At 41.1% G+C, this 21,381-nt stretch overlaps 1 protein-coding gene across 1 annotated transcript in view; it reads left to right on the forward strand.

Moving 5' to 3' along the window:
* The window catches only part of FBN2 (fibrillin 2), a 257,001-nt gene extending 237,584 nt beyond the window's left edge, over positions 1 to 19,417 (forward strand). The window contains exons 57-65 of the mRNA XM_058737181.1: positions 834 to 1,040; positions 2,048 to 2,173; positions 4,624 to 4,746; positions 6,398 to 6,514; positions 7,119 to 7,247; positions 8,844 to 8,963; positions 13,999 to 14,230; positions 15,407 to 15,578; positions 17,431 to 19,417. Coding sequence (XP_058593164.1) covers positions 834 to 1,040; positions 2,048 to 2,173; positions 4,624 to 4,746; positions 6,398 to 6,514; positions 7,119 to 7,247; positions 8,844 to 8,963; positions 13,999 to 14,230; positions 15,407 to 15,578; positions 17,431 to 17,805 — 1,601 coding nt within the window. The 3' untranslated portion in view covers positions 17,806 to 19,417. The remainder of the gene's footprint in view (positions 1 to 833; positions 1,041 to 2,047; positions 2,174 to 4,623; positions 4,747 to 6,397; positions 6,515 to 7,118; positions 7,248 to 8,843; positions 8,964 to 13,998; positions 14,231 to 15,406; positions 15,579 to 17,430) is intronic.
* Positions 19,418 to 21,381: the final 1,964 nt, after the last annotated feature.

A 21,381-nucleotide genomic window follows, 5' to 3' on the forward strand; every position in this document is an offset into this window, starting at 1 on the left:
AGTTAAATATGAGCAGGTGTAAATGTATGGAGGAGGAAAATTTAAGGCAAACCGAGAAATAAGAGCACTCATCACTGATACAAAAACAGAATGTCTCAGCTATATCAGATTCTCCAAATGATGTCACTGCGTTAAATCCTCGGAAACTGTTAGTCAAGAAAATAAATATTATTTACAATCTAGACCCTTACTAACCACCAATCTTTCTGGAAATAGAAAAGATAACCTACATAGTCTAATGTAGTTTTTTGTTTATAATATTTTCACTGGGATGGTTCATAGTAAAGATTTATTTGCCTGTTTACATCAGAGAAATTCCTTTATTTATACTAAATAAAAAAACAAAAAAAAAAAACCACTTAGCCCAAATGTTTGAACCCTCTTTTAGATGCAGAAAATATGAGATTGGACTGAATACGTACCAACATTGTAACATAATCTGGAATTTCCACAAATAAATCCTGATACTCATTTGCTTATTTATAGGGAAATGATTTCATTTCATTTTCCTTTTATTTGCATTCTGCAGGAATGATAGCTTGTTATCAACTAGTTGCTGATGGATGGAAGAAAAATAAATCTATTTCTAAAGGATAGTATCACCTTTTGTCAAATTTAATAAACTCTAGTAAAAGAACATGCTTTGAACGGATTCTCTAACACCTTTGTGTTCATGAAACTGTCAGGCAGTGTGGCTGTTCACATAGAAGAGTACTCACCTTTGAAAACATTACCGCCAGGAAGAAAAGCATTGATGGTCCTATTTTACTTGAAGATGAAAATGAAGTGTCAGCACCATGTCACTGATGCTTATTAACTCGTTGTTATTTCAGACAATCGACAGGGACTCTGCTTTGCCGAGGTGTTGCAGACGATGTGTCAGATGGCGTCCAGCAGTCGCAATCTCGTCACAAAGTCCGAATGCTGCTGTGACGGGGGGCGAGGTTGGGGTCACCAGTGTGAGCTTTGCCCACTTCCGGGAACTGCCCAGTACAAAAAGATATGTCCTCATGGCCCAGGATATACCACTGATGGAAGAGGTAAGGAGTTGAGGAAATTGACGCACGCTACCAATACCATGAGCATTAACTTAGGTTAACCGGAAGGAAAAGTGAAAAATTGATACGATAGCTGAAATACTTACATGTGTTTGTATACGCTTCTTGCTAATGATTTGGAGACTGGAAAAGATGCAGTCTTAGTATTTAAGAGGTAGGATTGACTGGGAAAACTGAAAGCTTTGGTAACAGTAAGTAATTTTCTTGAGATCACACCCTTTCTAAGGGATGCACTCAGCAACAGAACATACCTGTCTTACCCCAAAGGCCATGCTTGTAACCCCCCAAACTATACCTGCTTTACTTAAATGCGTGTTGCCTATTTGTGCACAGGGACTAAGTCAGTTTGCAATGTATATACAAACCAGCAAGTCTCATTATCAGTTAGTGGTTTCCAATTTTTTTTTTTCCCCTTCCTGACCCCATTCCTCTTTTAAGCAGTTTATATCTAAAGGCTCTAACTTTGGAGGTAAATTCTAGCCTCTGGCCCATTAGTCCTCTGTTTCCATTTTTCTGTACAACCACCTGATAGACTGATGTCCTGAAAAATACCATTTTCTTCTATTACTACACAGACTCTTAGCCCCGGGCCTGATTACGTTGCTAATGAAACCCTTTCTTCAGAGCCGAATCCCATTGTGAATATGAGGTCCGGGCATAGGAGATCACCACAAATTCCAGATTACTTGAGCTTCAGAGAGGTAGCTGTATATATCCCGCCAAAATAATACACACTTACATTGCAAAACAAGTAGACGTAAGCAGGGCTTTCAACCTAGCCTCCATGGATGTATCTCTTCCGGTCACTTCAGAATAGTTTTCTTTCCCTTGCATGTTGCCAGCCGCTGGAGTGAGCAGCACTGTGGATGTTGGTTGCTAGTTCTCTCACGTCACTTCCTTCGTTTCTCTTAGTTTTCCCACCAGCGTTATCCCCGCATATATATTAACTTGTACGTTTGTTTTCATTTTGGGGTTGTTTTTGCCCACAGATATCGACGAATGCAAAGTTATGCCAAACCTTTGCAGCAATGGTCAGTGCATCAATACCATGGGCTCATTCCGGTGCTTCTGCAAGGTTGGCTACACCACAGACATCAGCGGCACCTCGTGCGTAGGTAAGGTGCCGCGTCTCTCCCTCTGGGGGTGGCCAGCTCCCATTACCTACAGGTCACTTCTGTCAATGCAGTGTGTTTACCATGGAGCGTGTGGGACACAGAACTGTTCAGTTCATCAGGAAGTGTTCAATTGGAGAAGCATAAAAATTATTTCAAAAATATTGTTTCAACATTTTATATTTTAATACAAAATGACTTCGGACTCTGGACATGTGTGTTAGCATATATAGAGAGAATGCGTTTTGCTCCTCATTGCTGTTTTTGGCATAAAATATACCAATTAAGCATCATGTATCATTTCCAGTTGGAAAGAAGTCTCAGGGCAGAATCCTTCTATGTTTTTACAGTCTCTTTTTCTGATTCAGTTTCTTATTGTCTCACACACAGAATTCCGTAACAGTTAAGGGCAGGGGTGGGAGGCTTGCCTTTATCAAGTCTTTCCAAAGCATTCGACTTAGTTTTCAATGATGACCAAAAAAAAAAAAAAAAAAAACAAAACAAGTCTTCTCTCCTCCATATTTAATTACCTTGCAGCTTTACTTCTATTCAAATTCCTGTTTTAATAACAACCTGGGATGAAAAGGTTAAGAAAACCCATACTGACTCTTAGTGAGCATCTGACTCACTTGGTTGGGCATGAGAGTGCTTGAGAACAGGCTGTTGATTATGAGCTTTTGGCATTCTGGAGGCATGGATCAGTATGTTTTAAGAAGAAATGGAGATTGTTTGCCGTCTGACAGTCTTGGCAGTAAAGAGGTAGTATATTGAAAGGTGGGGACGATTTAAAGACAGTTGTTTTGAATAAAGATGTGAGCAGAGTGTGTAGAAACTGCGAGGCACAGTGCTGTGTGCTGGGGCTGTGCCAAAAGAGAAGAGGGAGATGTCATTGAACCCTGGGAGGAGAAAATTGTACACGGAGGGCCGCCTTGAAAGGAGCTGTGACCCCTAACCCAGTGACTCAGAGCCTGAGCCATCTTGCAGGGAGGGTGTGGAGGGAAATAAGGACCAGACAGCAAAGAGAACCTGCTGGTGGTGTGTGTGTAGTCTAGCAGCCTGGGCCCGAGTCTAGTCGCATGGTGGGCCAGCATGAAGACTTGGATCTGGATCTGTGGTGCCCCACGGTGCTTAGCATGGCAGCTAACAGTTCAAGAGAACGTCTTCCATACCCGTGTGTCACAGTGTCTGAAGAAAGAAACTCTGGGGGCACCTGGGTGGCTTAGTCGGTTAAGGGTCCGGTTTCAGCTCAGGTCATGATCTCGCGATTCATGAGTTCAAGCCCTACATCGGGTCATCCGGCTCTGTGCTGAAAGCTCAGAGCCTGGATCCTGCTTGAGATTCTGTGTCTCCCTCTCTGCCCCTTCCCTGTTCATTCTCATTCTTTCTCTCTCTCCCTCCCTCTCTTCCTCCCTCCCTCTCCCTGTCTCCTGTCTCAGAAATAAACAAATTTTTTTTAAAGGAAGAAAGAAGTTCTTACATTTTAGAGTATGGTCCTCAAGCTATAAACCAAAATACATAAATCTAAAGAATGTAGGGGCGCCTGGGTGGCGCAGTCGGTTAAACATCCGACTTCAGCCAGGTCACGATCTCGCGGTCTGTGAGTTCGAGCCCCGCGTCAGGCTCTGGGCTGATGGCTCGGAGCCTGGAGCCTGTTTCCGATTCTGTGTCTCCCTCTCTCTCTGCCCCTCCCCCGTTCATGCTCTGTCTCTCTCTGTCCCAAAAATAAATAAAAAACGTTGGAAAAAAAAAAAAAAAAAGAATGTAGTGGCACAGTGCCTGGTGGCTCAGCCGGTTGAGGATCTGACTTCAGCTCAGGTTGTGATCTCATGGTCGGTGGGTTGGAGCTCCATGTCGGGCTTTGTGCTAACAGCACAGAGCCTGCTTGGGATCCTGTCTCCCTCTCTGCATCTCCCCCACTTGTGCACCCACGCTCTCTCTCTCTCTCTCAAAAATATTTAACAATTTCGGGGCGCCTGGGTGGCTCAGTCGGTTAAGTGTCCGACTTTGGCTCAGGTCATGATCTCGCGGTCCGTGAGTTCGAGCCCCGCATCGGGCTCTGTGCTGACAGCTCAGAGCCTGGAGCCTGTTTCAGATTCTGCGTCTCCCTCTCTCTGACCCTCCCCCATTCATGCTCTCTGTCTCAAAAATAAATAAACGTTAAAAAAAAAATTTTTTTTTAATATTTAACAATTTAAAAAAAACCAATGTGGTGGATTTTTTGAACCCGCACAGTTGTCCAGATATTACATTTATCCAAGAATCATAGACTGCTCTACAAAGTAAACCAGTACGTTACTCTCAAGGACACTGTTGCGTGCATCTTTTCTCTCTGGCTGTTTTTCCATTTTAAGTTGAAGTGGAAAAGAAAAAGATGAAGTAAGAATATGGAGGGAGGAAGGAGGCCAGTTGCTCCTTGAAACTAAGAATTTAATCTTCATATCACTCTTACTTAGATCTTGATGAATGTTCTCAGTCCCCGAAACCATGCAACTTCATCTGCAAGAACACTGAGGGAAGCTACCAGTGCTCATGTCCCCGGGGATATGTCCTACAGGAGGACGCAAAGACGTGCAAAGGTGAGCGAAGTCTCTGGCATTTCTGACCCTTGTCTCTCTTCTTTCGGATCCGAATCTAGCGAGTCCGGGATTCCTCCACCTGTATCTCCTTCATTAAAGCACATCTTCCTAGTGACCACCTTATTATGGCACAGAAACCTCTACTGAAGGACACGTGCAGGGGGCAGAGAGCATTGAAACCCAAACTACCCCAGTTTGCTTCTTCTAGCAAACCACACAATTCAAAATAAAATGAAATTACATAAGACAAAAAACGGTGAGGGAAGAGATTGAAACAAATAACTGAAATCAAATTTCTTTCGTTGCTTATGGAGGATCTTATTTCTCTAAACTACTTTTATTATATGTCTGCCGCAGAATATTGAAAATGAATGGTTGAATTTAAAATTTTTTGCTTAGTAGTATTGAAAGGAATTATCAAACTAAGTTAGACAATTACTGTGGCTCCAATGCTGTAGTCATGCATTCATTTTTGTCATAAACCTCACTAGTATAAAATCAATGGACTGAGGAAATTCCTTCTTAAATTTTTGAAATACAGGTTATTCTTAAGAATAATGAAGTTTTATTTCCAAGGAATACCAAAAAAAAAAAAAAGTACTAAAAATAATAGCAAGCAGTACTATTCTCTTTGACCTATTTACTGAGCCATCAGGAATCAATTTAATTTTGCACGTTGTTAAGAGTACAACTAGTGTGTGCTTTTTAAGCTTTAATATAATGAATTAGTGTTGTTTACATCTTATATTGCTGTGCATATTTACTTCAATATATTTAGTTCTAATCTAACCAAAATCACATTTTCAGTTTTCTGTTAGTTCAAATATAAATCCCATTTATGATCAGAATTACAGATGCTGTATTTTGGGTTTTGTTTTGTTTTGTTTTGTTTTTTGTGTTTTTTTTTTTTGCTTCCTCTTGTATTTATGATGGTGTTTTCATTTGGAGTCTGAGAACTTGACTCAGTGTTTGTTTTCAGATCTTCATCAATTTCCAGATCTTTTTATTATTATTTAACCCCTCTTTTTTTTTTTTTTTTTTTTTTAAATTTTTTTTTTTTTTCAACGTTTTTTTATTTATTTTTGGGACAGACAGAGACAGAGCATGAACGGGGGAGGGGCAGAGAGAGAGGGAGACACAGAATCAGAAACAGGCTCCAGGCTCCGAGCCATCAGCCCAGAGCCTGACGCGGGGCTCGAACTCACGGACCGCGAGATCGTGACCTGGCTGAAGTCGGACGCTTAACCGACTGCGCCACCCAGGCGCCCCTTAACCCCTCTTTTAATAGGAGTAAGTGACCAGCCATGTACTGAACTGTGCATTAAATTCAAAAATTATACCCTTTGGATATTCGCTTTGAGAACGGTTCGTATAAACCACTGTGACTCCTCCATTCTCTTTCTTATTCTAGGAAAACTTTGTGTTATGTATCACCTTAGCCATCCTATCAGAGCAGCCCATGATATTTATGCTGCTGACATGTGAGAAAAGGAACTGCTTGCCATACACATATGGAAGTCTGTAAAGCTTCCTGCACAACTCTAGGCAATATACTCTCAATGGAAGATGTACACATCCTGTGGCTTCATGAGAAAGAATGCACAGCTGGGTGACTCTGCTCTGATTTTCACTGGCTTCTCTTTCATTTCAGACCTTGATGAATGTCAAACCAAACAGCACAACTGCCAGTTCCTCTGTGTCAACACTCTGGGAGGTTTTACCTGTAAATGTCCACCTGGTTTCACACAGCACCACACTGCTTGTATTGGTAAGACAAAACTACAAATGGCTAGTTTTGCAAACTCTTGGTAGATGCATAAAAATCATACTTAAAGTGGGAGAATAACGAATGGCTCAATACTCATATTTAGGACCAATGCGTCATAATTAGTGGTCTAGAAATGTGGCTAATAATATAGGTGTTTTTGCCCAAGAATAATATCCAAAGGAAAAAAATAGTTAAGGTCCAACCAAGCACAAGCACGTTAGGGTGTATTCCAAACAGTGCCTTTCTATTGCATTCTAAATATAACCATGTGTATTCAGACAAAATATGGATAAAGGTTCACTGTAATTTACAACATGCTAGCGAACATGGTGGATTATTTTATGTTAGAAAACACACACGTTAAGAGACCTTCAGTCTGCGTTATCAGAAATCATGTCCTCGATCAACCCAAGACACACTATAACTTCACATGTCTTGGAATAGTCCTTTTCTTGCCACTAACATGACAATGAATCTGGCCATACATTTCTCTCAAGTTTTCACATCTTGAAACTTAGGCTTTCATACCTCACTTTTCACTTTGTATAGTGAAATCTCAGGTAATGATTAGGAAGCTTGACATTCCTCCTTCCTGCTTTGCTAGACAACAATGAATGTGGGTCTCAGCCTTCACTCTGTGGAGCAAAAGGAATCTGTCAAAACACGCCTGGAAGTTTCAGCTGCGAATGCCAAAGAGGGTTCTCTCTTGATGCCACTGGACTGAACTGTGAAGGTCAGTTTATTTGCTCAAAAATCCTTGATCTAACACAGCAAACTATTTTTAACTCCCAAGCCACTAAATGAGAAATGAGATCATCTCAAAAGAAAGAAAGTACTTAACAAGATAGAACTCAGGAACTGATTTTTGTTCTTAGATTTTCATGTATCATTCTGGGGGCAGAGGAAAACTTTAATGTGGTAGAACCAAAATTCTGAGAGTATGAACTGGCTTTTAAAGTAAGTGTTGTCTTTACATAATTACTGATCTAAAAAAAAAAAAAAAACTGCAAGAGAATTCTGTAGCTAATATGGTTTACAGTAGTATACAAATAGATCAGAAAAAAACATGGGGCTTTGTTCCATGATAACGACATGTGTGAAAGTTAAGTCTTGAAAGAACCAGTTATCAAAGAGAACTGCAGAAATCGACGAAAAGCACTGGGGAAAGTGACAGCTATTTCCATTTCATTTGTTCTGAAACTCCTGATTCACTCTCTTCCCGACAATGGGCATTTTCTATAAATCTACCCCCCACAATAGGTATTTCTTGTGAAGTGCAAGGAAATGGTTAACTGGGAATAAATTAAGAATCTACCTATACCTGACAAAATATTAAACTGTTCTCTAATATTTCCATCACAGGTGTTAATTTATTAGAATTGGTATCTTTTGCAAAATACCCATGCCAAAAAAATTATAGGACTATATACATCTCCTTACATTTTTTAATAAACTATTGCAGTTTACGTCTTTATTTTTAGTCACCCTTTGATTTAAGAAATATATTCAGAGTTTTTAATGTACTCTTTATAAGAAGTGTAGGACATTTATGTATCTAATTTGCAGCCAAGAAGAATTCGGCTTTAAAAATTTCCATTTTAACATTTTATATTTGAAATCATTGAAAATTTTAAAGTATTCTGAATGTACAGCTGTTTGCCACTTGTGAGTTCAGCTTGTGACCATCCACATAAGATACCATTTATTAATTATCCATATAAATTTGCTGTACACACATCAGATGTGTCAATTTTATTTTACTCTTTATGGGTAGATTTCAAAGCCTCAGGTATCATTCCCAAAGAATATGCATGTACGAACAAAGAAATTATTCCAGATGTGTAAGAATACCCCCATCACATCTAAAAATAACATTCAAATACTTACATTTTAAATTTAATTTTGAATGGTATCTCTGTAGTGCTGTATCTTCCTGAAATTGAGGAATAAAATGTCCGAATCACTATTGAATCTACTGGAATATGTAATGCAAATATGCTTCAATTACCTACCAAATAAATCACACCATATGCAGTTAATCCATCCAAAATATACACAACATTTGTGGTTGCTATTGTTGATTTGCTGAAATGAAGATGTTATTGAAAGCACTGACAGGAGATGGTCCGGTGGACAGCATAAGAAGAAGGTGGGCTCTTAGAACCATCTGTGATGACCCCTAATAACCATGTGACTTGGAAAAGCTCACAGCCTCTTTGTGTGTCTTGTTAGTTTCCCTGATGATAGTTAGCCCAGGTTGTGTTGGGAGTGCACGTCCGAACAGTAGAGGCAAGTCTGCGTGAATCTCATGCTGGGCTTGTTTTTGCAGATGTGGATGAATGTGATGGAAACCACAGGTGCCAGCATGGCTGCCAGAACATCCTGGGAGGCTACAGATGTGGTTGCCCTCAAGGGTATATTCAGCATTACCAGTGGAATCAGTGTGTCGGTGAGCTCCTGCTTGTTATGTACCATCTGCCTTTCTTACCTTAAAGTATCTGTGCATAAAATGAACAACTAACAAAGGTTGATGCTTCAGTGTAGCCTCAGAATCCTAGAACTTTATTTTTGAGAGAGAGAGTGAGAGAGAGGGAGCTAGCAGAAGTTCTGCAGAGGGAGAGAGAATCCCAAGCAGGCTCCACACTGTCAGTGCAGAGCCAGAGATGGGGCTCTACCCGAAGAACCATGAGATCATGACCTGAGCCAAAATCAAGAGTCGGGATGTGTAACTTACTGAGCCACCCAGGTGCCCCTACAATCCTAGAACTTTAAAACCAGTCCTTCACGGGCATCTGTTACACTAGTCTGTACGTTTGTGTATATTTGAAAATACCTGGAATAAAAATGTTGTTTTAAGGGCCTAAAAGGTAACTCAACTAGAGCTTTTATAATTAGAAATTTCTACTACATGTACTTTTAACTTTGTAAAAGTGGTGTCAACAATCATCGTCTTCATTTGCCAAGGTCTGGGGCTTTTCATCATTGATGTCTTATCTTTAGACTTGGGGTTGAAGAATTACCCATCCATCTCCCTCATATAAATCTAAATGAATTCACATCAGCTTAATAAGAGCCATCCATCTGTGCTCTTCAGTTACATAGATCTAATGAAGAGGGTTAAAGTATTTGAAGGTAGAACAAGTATCTAGTTAGAGCTAATTCTGTTGAAAACCCCAGAGAAAAGCATTTATAAAATAAAATGTGTAGACCTTTAGCTTTGTTCCTTGCATTGCTAATAGTCAATAGCAGTTCTCCTTTTAAGGACAGACTGATCAAAGAGAACATTATTCTGTACTTGAATAGCCAGCTGATTGACTTAGCACAGGCCTCATTTTTTCTTCACTCCATCTGAATGCACTTCATAGACATGCCATCCAACAGGCTGTGACATCAGATGCCAGCATAGCTGAGCAGAGAGGGGAACAGTGGTCCTGCAGAGAAACAGCAGGGCGCTTTCCTGTTCCTCTGTAGTGATTTAAATTACTCCACGTGTTTTCCAAATATTTCACTGTGAGCATCCACTAAATAAATTAATCTGATTTTATCCTTTGTGGTCTTCTCAAAAGAAATTTCTAATGACGGTGTAGTGATTTGAGAAGAGAAAGTCAAGATAGATTTCAAAGGAGGGAAGCCAAGTCTTGTGAAAGTCACAAAGAGGGTTGCAGTCTTGTGCCAGGCCAGAGACAGATGCTTTTGTCACCCCCACAAATAGACACTCATGAAAGGAAATGCAGAAGCCATTAATGATTAAGAAGTTAAGGGCAAAGTTTTCAAACATTATCAAAATGGTGTAAGTTAGGCAGTCAAAATGATTTAGTAAATTTACTTCTTTTTCTGTACACACACAAAAAATGTTGCCAGTGTCCTTTTGCCCTGATTGATTGATTTTTAAACAGGGGCAAAGTATAGGCGTAATAAATACACTTAAGAATATCGAGAACAGTACTTTTTTAGATAGCTGTTAAAATAGTATAAAACAATGATACTGCTTTGTTTATAAAATAGGAGACCCTCCACTTAGTAAATAACATGGATTTCTCAGTTAATTCTGTGGATATTACAGCCAAAGGATGATCTTCTAATACTTCCTATGTGTCAGCTTATTAAAAAGAATTCTCATTTTTATAGTGACCATAAGTATAAACAGGAACATGTATGGAATATCATCTCAACTTCCAAGTTTTTAAGTTTGCTGAAGCTTCTGCCTATAAATATCTAGTGCAAAAATATCTATATAGTTTTTCACTACATTGGTATAACTTTAAGATCAAGGCTAATATAGTATATATACTTTTTAAATATTTATTTTGAGAGAGAGAAAGAGACGAGTTGGGGATGGGCAGAGAGAATCCCAGGCAGGCTCCACATGGAGCCCAACGAGGGGACTCAATCTCAAGACCATGAGATCACAACCTGAACTGAAATCAAGAGTCAGATGCTTAACCAACTGAGCCCCCCAGGTGCCCCATGTATGGTACATCCTAATTCCCCTTTGTGGGATCCTCCAAGTGGGCACTTCAGCAAGGCAGTCACCCCAGAGAAGCTCACACAGTGTAACAGCAGGGATTTATTTGGAAGTTTCTAGATTCTTCTGTTCAAGGTTGAGGAATCCAGCTGGTCTCTACTTTAATTGCTGACTTCCTTGCTTTGAACACACATAATTCCAGTTGGAATTTTAACTCAAATATATGGCAGGGATGGAATTAAACCATCAGGAACTAATAAAAGCAACAACTTGTCAAAAGAACAAGAATTATGACAAAATGCCAGTTGAAAGGCCACAAATTATTTTTATCTGTTACCTGTGTGTGTAAATATCATTAGTCATTCATAGGATTGAAGGGGGAAGGATACAGAATGAAGGGACCAAACTGTTATAGTCAGTGTATCAGATAATTTTAATAATATTAAATTGTAAGCCTACAATGTTGTAATACTGTTGCCAACTTAAGGAAAATGACAGTTTGTGTTACTACTGAAAAAGGTTTTTATTTTTTAAATTTTTTAAATGTTTATTCATTTTTTGAGAGACAGAGAGAGACAGAGCATGAATGGGGGAAGGACAGAGAGAGAGGGAGGCACAGAATCTGAAGCAGGTTCCAGGCTCTGAGCTAACACCACAGAGCCCGACCTGGGTCTCAAACCCACAAACCATGAGATCACGACCTGAGCCGAAGCTGGATGCTTAACCGACTGAGCCACCCAGGTGCCCCAACACTAAAGAAAGGTTTTGATTCTCATGAACACTTTAAGAAGTCTCCAGCCACTTGCCAGAGAACATTTATAACATTGTGGCACATACACTGTACCGATGTAGGTAGGTAACATTCCCAAATTGTTGCAACCATTATTAATTATTCAAAATTGAAAATAAGTGAATATTAACACTTGCCCATGGAAAAAAATTATTAATCAGTGAAGCATGAGACAAAGTATGTATTAAACATGAAAATATTTTACAAGTGAGATTACCTGAGTCCACAAAAATATACCACAATATACATTTGTAACAAATGAGTACATTATGGAGCTTAGAAAAACATGACACATATTTAAATATTCTCGTCAACAGTACGTAAATGCAATTTACTCAGTTAATTGCCTTTCCTGGTAATTTTTCTACCTAACAGAATGTCTAATCCTATATTCATAGCAGGATCATTTTGTTAAATTATAACCTAATTTGTATTTTCTGTTAGGAGAGAAACACTGCATATAAATGTCAGATTTAATGACTGAAGCAGGTCAGCCTTCATGGCAAAATTGCAAGTCTTTTGAACATAGAAATAAAACAGCAGTTACGCCTATGTCCGAGGTAGCCTAGTTATTAAGAATTCACTTAAATACTTTTCTCCCCATGAAATGAAGACTAAGAACTCATACATAGTAAGTAATCCTATCAAGTTGTATATCTGGCACTCTCTGTTTGCTGGTCTAATTCTGAAGCTATAATCCTGACACAAGAATTGCCTAATTCATTCACACCTATCCTTTTGGTAACTTGTGGGCTTTACTTCATGGAGTTAAATTTCCTGAGAGGCCTCGGCTCGGAGATTGCCCCTGCACCCCCGTAAACCTCCCTGTAGCTGTTGTGTTCCAGACGCACATCTCCTTGCAAATGGACCGTCTCCTCACGTGGGCTGAAACGTAAACTTGTCACGTATCAGGGAAACAGCCACATTGTGCTCCACTGGGGTCATAAGAATTCCACGGAGCAGATGTGACTTGAGCCCAGGGTGAAATGTGGATTATGATAAAGCCCAGAGGAGTCAAGCCACATGCTATGTATCAACCAGGCAGTGAAGAGCAAAACTGTAATCTCCGCAGTTAAAAGCACAATCAGGCTTTGATTTTTGTAAAACTAAGAGCGACTGAAAGTAGAACCTGTCATTATCCTGCAGGCAGGAATGTACAGTGTAAGGTTAGTTATTAAACTAGTAAAACCTAGGTTAGCATTTGCTGAATGCAAACCTCTCCCAGAAGATAGTCTGCACCTAATGGGTTCTCAAGTAGTTAAAAGCATACTAGATTTCCAGTTCAATAAATTGAATTAAATAATGTTTCTTTTAATTACTTTGTAATTCATAGTATTTGAATTTTTACATATGTTTTCTACCCACATAGAATGAATTTGGGAATTGCTAGGGGAATGGAAATGTGTATAGAAACAGGTTTTTTTAAATTGAGATATAATTCACATATCATAAAAGTCATCTTTTCAAAATGTGTACAGTTCAGGGGCTCCTGGGTGGCTCAGTCGCTTAAGCACCGAACTTCAGCTCAGGTCATGATCACCCAGTTCGTGGTTCGGGCTCCAAGCTGGGCTCTGTGCTGATAGCTCAGAGCCTGGAGCCTGCTTCCGATTGTGTGTCTCCCTCCCTCTCTGCCCCTCCCCTGCTCACGTTCTGTCTCTGTCTCTCTCAGAAACAAAAACGTTTAAAAAAATTAAAAACACAATGTGTGCAGTTCAGTGGTGTTCAGTATATTCTTACAGGAGTGTGCAATCATCACCTCCCACACATTTTCATCATCCTAGAGAGAAACTCCACACCCATAAGGAATCATTCTCCATTTCTCCCTCCCTGTGGCCCCTGAAATGTAGTGATGTACTTTGTATCTCCTTGGATCTGAGAGACAGGCTTTTGAAGTAACCTTAGGTTCCAAGAATAGAAGTTGTTCAGTCGGCAGACTGCCTACATCTGTACCCAAAGGCTGCCATCCTATTCAGAAATATAGCACAGACAGAAAATTAAAGGGGAGGGCCAGGGTTTTTTTTAAAGCCCTAAGTGAGGGGAATTTTGTCTGGGTTTTTTTTTTTTTTTTTTAAATTTTATAAGCTTTGCCAATCAACCATCAGAGTGAACATTTTTTAAATACGCTTCTAGAGGTATGTCCACGCGAAACTGTCATTCCTCTGACAGCCAGGCTCTCCTTCACCTCCCGCCCCCTCCCTTGGGTAAGAGTTTCTTATTCTGTGTTCCTAGACGAGAACGAATGCTCCAATCCCAATGCATGTGGCTCCGCTTCCTGCTACAACACCCTGGGGGGTTACAAGTGCGTCTGCCCCTCCGGCTTCTCCTTCGACCAGTTCTCCAGCGCCTGCCATGATGTCAACGAGTGCTCGTCCTCCAAGAACCCCTGCAACTATGGCTGCTCCAACACTGAAGGGGGCTACCTCTGTGGCTGCCCGCCCGGCTACTACCGAGTGGGACAGGGGTAAGGCTACCCACCTCTCCGTGCTGGGAAGCAAGTGCGGTCCCGACACTTAAGGGAAAGCTAATGTTGCCCAGGAGGCAAAAGCACTGGTCAGAGGACTTGGGATGTGGGAAGGAGGACCGCCAGGAAGGCACATGGGTGAGGTGCAGTAGAATCGCCTCCTCTGTGGTGAACTTGAGACCCGCTTTTATACAGGTGTCACTCTCCAGCCCCTCAGAATGGCCTGAATTGATTCACTCAGATCCCTCAAGGCCAGAGACATTTTAAAAACCCTGCTCCCGTGTTGTCACTGACACCTGGATTATGAGGTGTAAGTGGGATGGCTTCACCCGAGATTTTTCTATGAATTTTGGCAAGTGCTAACCCAGTGGTCCCTAAGGAGGGAGTCTTTCCCTCTCTTTGCTCATCTGGCTGTATAGTGCACAGAGCGGATGTGCCTGGTCAGCGTGGCACCACCACAAGGCTGGGTTCCCGCCAGCTAATGGCACCTTCCCAAGTGAGCCGTCTCAAGCACATTGGAGGCGCTAGCCACCCACATCCTGCCTTCAAGGCAGCTGGGCCTCACACAGCACAGAAGATGGGAATTTACAAGTCAGTCAAGGTCACCTTCCCCAGAAGGAACAGGGAGTGAGTCAGGCACTGAGGGGTGCGGACTCATCTGTCCACCCCTGCTACCTGATAATGCTTGAAAACCAAGGTCGTGGTCCAGACAACAGGTCATTTACAGCCAACTCGGTGACTCTCACTAACCCTACGAGGAGCTCAGAAATCCCAGCTGTTAAAGCAGAGAGACACCCTGAGAGCATCAAGCACAGGCTTCAAGCTTGTAAAGCAACAGAAATTCTCTTAAGCATTCTCTTTTGAAATTCATAGTTTGCTTTTGTTTTGTTTTTTAACCTTCTTGATATAACTATACCTGAGTGCTTCAGTCTAAATAGGAATGAAAATTGGAGAAGCCCGGGGCTCATTCTGAGAAGAATGTTGCTCAAAATGAGGGAGAACCTCGTGTATTAAGTGTTGAAGGGAAGAGTTACCAAGACTATTAGGTGTTGGTGTTTCTGAGCTTAGAGTTTACTCTGTTGGTTTCCTGTTTCTAAAAAGTCTTTGGTCTCCCACTGGAACCCTGTGGTCACACCCTGTGAAGTCTCACAATGCCTTGCTTCTCATTGCCAATAGCCACTGCGTCTCAGGAATGGGATTTAACAAAGGGCAGTACCTGTCCCTGGATGCGGAGGTGGACGAGGAAAACGCTCTGTCCCCAGAAGCATGCTATGAGTGCAAAATCAATGGCTACTCTAAGAAAGACGGCAGACAGAAGAGAAGCGTTCACGACCCAGAGCCCACTACCGTGAGTAACCCTGGCTTGGTTCTGTCACAAGATTTTATCCTCACGCCGTCGCGCATACTCTGCAGTAAACTTTAACGCAGGTTCCAGCCTCTGTGGACAGTTTGTTGAAAGGTCATAACTAAATTAACAGACACAATATGGCAGAGGCACGGCAAAATTTAGGGGCAGTATTAACTGAAAACACAAGGACTGGGTGTGTGGGGTGGGGGGGTACTTTATCAGTCATAGTTTCAGATCCTATGTTTTTGTTTTTGATTTGTGCCAGAGGGAAAAACGTGTCCATCTCAGAAATAGCTATTATAAAATGATTGAGATAACAAATTATTTTGAATGTGTCCATCTGTGTTTTATACAAATGTAGTACACCAGGTTGCTTTTAATTCTCAGTAGATAAGGCAACAAGGTCTCATATTCTATGACATTTGTAAGAATAAGGATTCCTCCCATATAAGAAAACAAAATTTTTATCTCCAAGTAAAATGTATTTTGTAAGGAACTGAAAATGTGAATTGCCTGCCCGTGGGTCTTTGCTATCAATGACATTTACCTGAGTAGTTAAAAGGTAAGGCCATGCCTACGTGGTTTGAAATGTTCCCTGACCCTCCCCACTTACTACCTGTGTTTCATGGGGCATGTTCACTTAACCTCTCTCTCCCTCAATTTCTTCACCTATAAAATGTGGATTAAAATACTTAACCTTGAAGGCTGACAAGAAGATGGTGTTGACACTGTGAAGTGCCCAGAACAGTGCCTGACCTGTTAGTAAATGTCACCAGGTATTATTACCTGGTTGGTATCCACAGATGATGATTTGCCCAAAGATCAGGGCTAGCACCACCTTCTTCAGTTAACATTACTGCAAAATTCCCCCACCAAAGAAAACAACTAACTGGCTGTGTGAGTTAGAGGACTTGTTTCAGTTTTCTGAACTGAAACTGTTTGTTTCTGAACTTCAGAAACTTTCCTTACCTGTAAGACTAGACTTCTCTAGACGAAATGTCTTTGGTTCTATTTTATAATAATAAACAAGCCAGTGTTACATTTACCTTAAGTTGACGGAGGTACCTAACTGATGTTTAAATATTCATCCGGTGCTCCTAACCAAAAATCCAGAAATTTTGCTTATTAAAACTTCCCACAGTGGTAATGGGCACAGGATTCTGTCTGATCACTGATGGGCCCTTCTGCAGCACCAGAGCCCATTTCTGACTTAAAGGCATCAACTCAGAGCTGTAGATTTTTCCAGTATTACTAAAATAGAATTCTAAAACTTCCCATCCTTCTGTCCAAGTGAGACTTGATTTATCTGGGCCTGGCCCCACTGGTTTATTTTGTTTTGTTTTGTTTTTTGTTTTAACCAAAGCAGACTCAAACCCAAGCCCAAAACTCTGCAGGTCCCTTGGTCTGCACTAAAAACGCCGAACACCCAGTAAACGCACTCCACTCACGGTGTGGGGGCCTCACAAATCACACCTAGCCTTCAGAATGAAGACTGTTCTGAGGATAGTCCCTGCTGTTCACTAATAGCTACACTTCTGATTTAGACTCCAGAAAAAAAAATTATAATCATTTCTTAAATTATTATTAATCAGCATGTTATTCCACAAACTCATCAAAAAATGTTTTTAAATGTGAACGCTCTCTGTGGGCTCAGCTCAGGGCTGACAGCTCTGTGGGACTGACCTTTCCCCCAGCCGACAGGAAGTCCCAGCAGCCTCCTTCACAAGCGCTTCTGGCACAGGGCCTACACGGGGTGGTTGCTGGGGCTGCAGCCCCAGCAACACGTCCCTTCCCAGTCCCTCTGCTTCTGCCTTCGAATCTGTTCCCACATTCCTTCCTGCTCTTCCTCCAGGTTGAACACATCAGTCTGGAGAGCGTCGACATGGACAGCCCCATGAAAATGAAGTTCAACCTCTCCGGCCTTGGCTCAAAGGAGCACATCCTAGAACTCATGCCCGCCATCGAGCCCCTCAACAACCACATCCGCTATGTCATCTCCCAAGGGAACGACGAGGGCATCTTCCGCATCCACCAAAGAAACGGGCTCAGCTACTTGCACACGGCCAAGAAGAAGCTGGTGCCTGGCACATACACACTGGAAATCACCAGCATCCCTCTCTACAAGAAGAAGGAGCTGAAGAAACTGGAAGACCACAATGAGGATGACTACCTCGTAGGGGAGCTCGGGGAGGCTCTCAGAATGAGGCTGCAGATTCAGCTCTATTAACCCCTTACAAGACCTGGTTCCAGGCTCAAATCCCTGCACAGCCAGCCTGCAGAAGCCTCTGAGAAATCAAGGACTAATTTTAAAGATAGGGGCGGGGGGCGGGAAAGACAACTTTTATTTCTTTCCTCCCTGTCTCAGACTGCAGAATGTTGACCCTCACAGGGAGGGATAATTGAGACTCTGGTATGGCCAAAGATTTGAGTACAGAGGCAACCGTGGTTACTGTATTTTTTATATAACTTCACTTTAAAATATATTAAAAAAAAAAACTAAAATTAAATGTTCAAGAGATCAGCATATGGCACTAAATGCACAAAAATAATGTGAGTTTTTTTTTTTCTTTTTTTTTTTTTTTTTTTTTTTTTTTTTTTACCTGTTAGCAGTCTGTAACACTTTGGGTATTTTGCTATAGTTGCTAATTAAAAAAAAATATAGATGTTTATTTATTTTTAATGCAGTAATATATGGAGAAATGAACAAACTATGTAAACAAAAAAGGGAAACTCACTTGTTTTTCTTTAGATTTATAAATTTGAGCTATGTCTTTTAGAGGTGCTTTTTAAAAATCCAGTAGATTCAAGAGATGTTTCCTTTGGTTTTTCTGCCAGTCGTCCAACTGGTACACATCCGATTGTTTTAAAGAAAGCCTCACAGAGCTGTATGGGCCGTGTAGTCAATACTCTGAAAAGACGGAAATGCCATTAGATCCTGGATAAAGGCGATCAGAGCCACAGCAGCTCAGCGTGACGATATTTCACATCAGCAGACACACCAGGCAACGGAAGATGAGGCGCAACCACTGTAGCAAAATACCTTGACTGCTTGTGAGACCAGTAGCGTTGCAGGGCCAGACCGTACTGTATCTCCTCCTCCTAGAACCTCAAGGAAGCCCGCGTGCTCCCCACACCACCTCATTCTTACCCAGGGTGCGCCGCGCATGCGCGGCGCCGCAGGCAGCTCCGGAACTGCCGGTCCTTCGCAGAGGGACCCCTGGCATTCTCTAGTGTTCGGTGCTGTCTTAGATTAACGGTGCATTTATTATGTTCAAGCTGTTTCAGGACTGCCATATGTGCAAACAAATCATGCAGTACAGCCAAGGAATATATGTTGTTTTGTTTTGAATCCATTTTTTTTTTTTTTAGAATTTTCATTAATACTGTAGTTATACACCATATGCCTCGTTTTATCATAGCCTATTGTGTATGAAAGATGTTTGTACAATGAGTTGATGTTTAGTTTGCTTTAGTCATTTTGAAAAGATCCTGTACCGGGACGTGCTAATTAAAAGGACGTCCCCGTGTACTTCTCAACCCAAGAACCTGTCCCTGGACCGGTGACCAAACCTCATATGTGAAATGGCCAGAAGCACATGCAGGCTCCGGGTTGTTCCTCTCACACCTGTGCTGACCAAAGATTCATAACCAGTTATATCCAGTTTGGGGTTTTGTTCTGTTTTGTTTTTTAATACCTAAAATAAATAAATAAATAAAAAGAAACAGTGTAAATTTGTAATCAAGTGTTTGTGAGGAAAAACTTATGGTTTTGGTTTTGTTTTTGTAGGTCTATGTACCAAATATGACACTTGTCTTGCAATAAAGCTTATTTTGGGGTAGTTTTCTGGCTGAGAGTTTTATGGGACTACAATCCCTCTTTGTGTGTGGGTGGGGGAGGGCTCGGCCAGGGCACAACTGTAGGAAGACAAGAGAATGCTGTCCAATCTGTGACACAAAGTAAGCAGGAGTGTTCAAGTGACAATTACAATGTAAAGTCATATTCATGTAGAAGGCCAAACTCAAGACAGTAGGTCCTTTCCTTCTGCATAGATTCTAAGACTGCTAGGAGCATCCCCCCCCCCCAACACACACACACACACACACACACACACACACACACACACACACATACACACACACCTTTCTAGAGACCTGAGAATCTGTTTATGTCATCCCCACATAGGCTCTGAGGGCGACTGCATTAAAGCACCTGTGAGGAAGTGCAAACATTCTCTGATTCTGCCTTCTTTAAGGTTTTTCCTGAACTTAAGTTTTTAAGCAAAAGTACAGAGTGAGCATTCCCCAGGCCAAATAGCATCCTCATCTAAAAAAAAAACCCAAAACTTCCCATCTCTTGCAGTGTTCCAGACTTTCCTCAGTGGGTAAGTGGCTAGACATGCGAAGTTACTATCAAGCCACTATGGTTTTTGATACACTGCTGAAATAAGCACAGAAATGTCTTAGAAGTCCATTTACTGCAAAGTTGGGGAATTTGTATGCCCAAGTTTCTCACCTAGGCATAAGAAAACAAGGAAATGTTATGACTGATCCTAATGCTGCTCTCTGCCAACCAGAAATGAGCTGCGTGGAGTAAGGAAAGTATTTGCCTCAGGGCATGCTTTATGTCTTAACACAGGTATGCACTTTCATCTGGCAACTGTTACTGGTAACACATGAGCACTCCTAATGTGAAATCACCTGCAACCAAATGTGACTCTGAACGGTGACCAACAACACTCTTAAATTTACCTTTAACCTGCTCTTAAAGGAAGTTTGAGAATCCACACCATCAGGGGCTCTACACAGTAGGGATTAAAGACCATGCAGGGCTTTCCACAGAAGAACGTACTGGAAAGAAACAGCTACCTCAAGATGCTCCTAGGAAGAACGTTCTCAGACACCTCTGGTTGCCGTATCACAATTCTCTTAACTGTGAGCCCTGACACAGCCATGATTAATTTGTGTATCTCTGGTAACTAACTGCTAATGATCTATTCTGTATCATTTTGTCGTTCCCACTAACTGTCCCCTCAGAAATTACTTGGGGTAAGGCACAGAAAAGTTTGTACAAGAGTAAAGTAAGCCCAGATATGTATACCAAGTCCAGTGGATACAGGTATTCTATAATAAGCAATAATTTGGTCTTCAGCAGAGAATTCTCTTTGCATTAGCATTTAGACTTGGACTTTTTAAAAATTTAGTTTCTGATTTTTGATTTTGCTGCTTACTTGTAGTAAATGCAAGTTGGTCACGTTTGCACGAGAACAATGAAAATAATCCAGGGATTTTACTCTAACTTCAAACACCTCCCATTTTACACAATCTAGGAATATCAAATGGGATCATTCATTATGGTCTGTCCCTTCTAAATTACCCAAGGTTTTATTGTGCATTCATTGCTTTCTTGGTTCACAAAACTAATGCTTGGGGTGGAGGGTGGAAAATACAACTAAAATGACAGAGCATCAATCTGTTTGAGTCCTACAAACCTTTATGTTCTTAGCCCTGATGCTTCAAGGAAAACGGTTAATTCCTCTGTTAAAATGAACCAGGAGGAATCGCTGACATTTTGCCACATTTTACTTAGTTACAGAATGGCAATTTCATAGGGTTCAACTGATTAACAAAAATATTCTTGCTCCTCAAGGATGAACTGGAAATTTGAAAATTTTCCCTTCTCCCTGAAAGACCATCTATTCCACTCACTCCTTTCCATGCCTCTTGTGGCTCATTTGTACTCCTAATCTACAATAGTCCACAAGAGAATATACATAATTTATTCAAATAACCATTTCTGCTCATG

This window comes from Neofelis nebulosa, chromosome 1, assembly GCF_028018385.1.
Source record: "Neofelis nebulosa isolate mNeoNeb1 chromosome 1, mNeoNeb1.pri, whole genome shotgun sequence".
NCBI classification, from domain to species: Eukaryota; Metazoa; Chordata; class Mammalia; order Carnivora; family Felidae; genus Neofelis; species Neofelis nebulosa.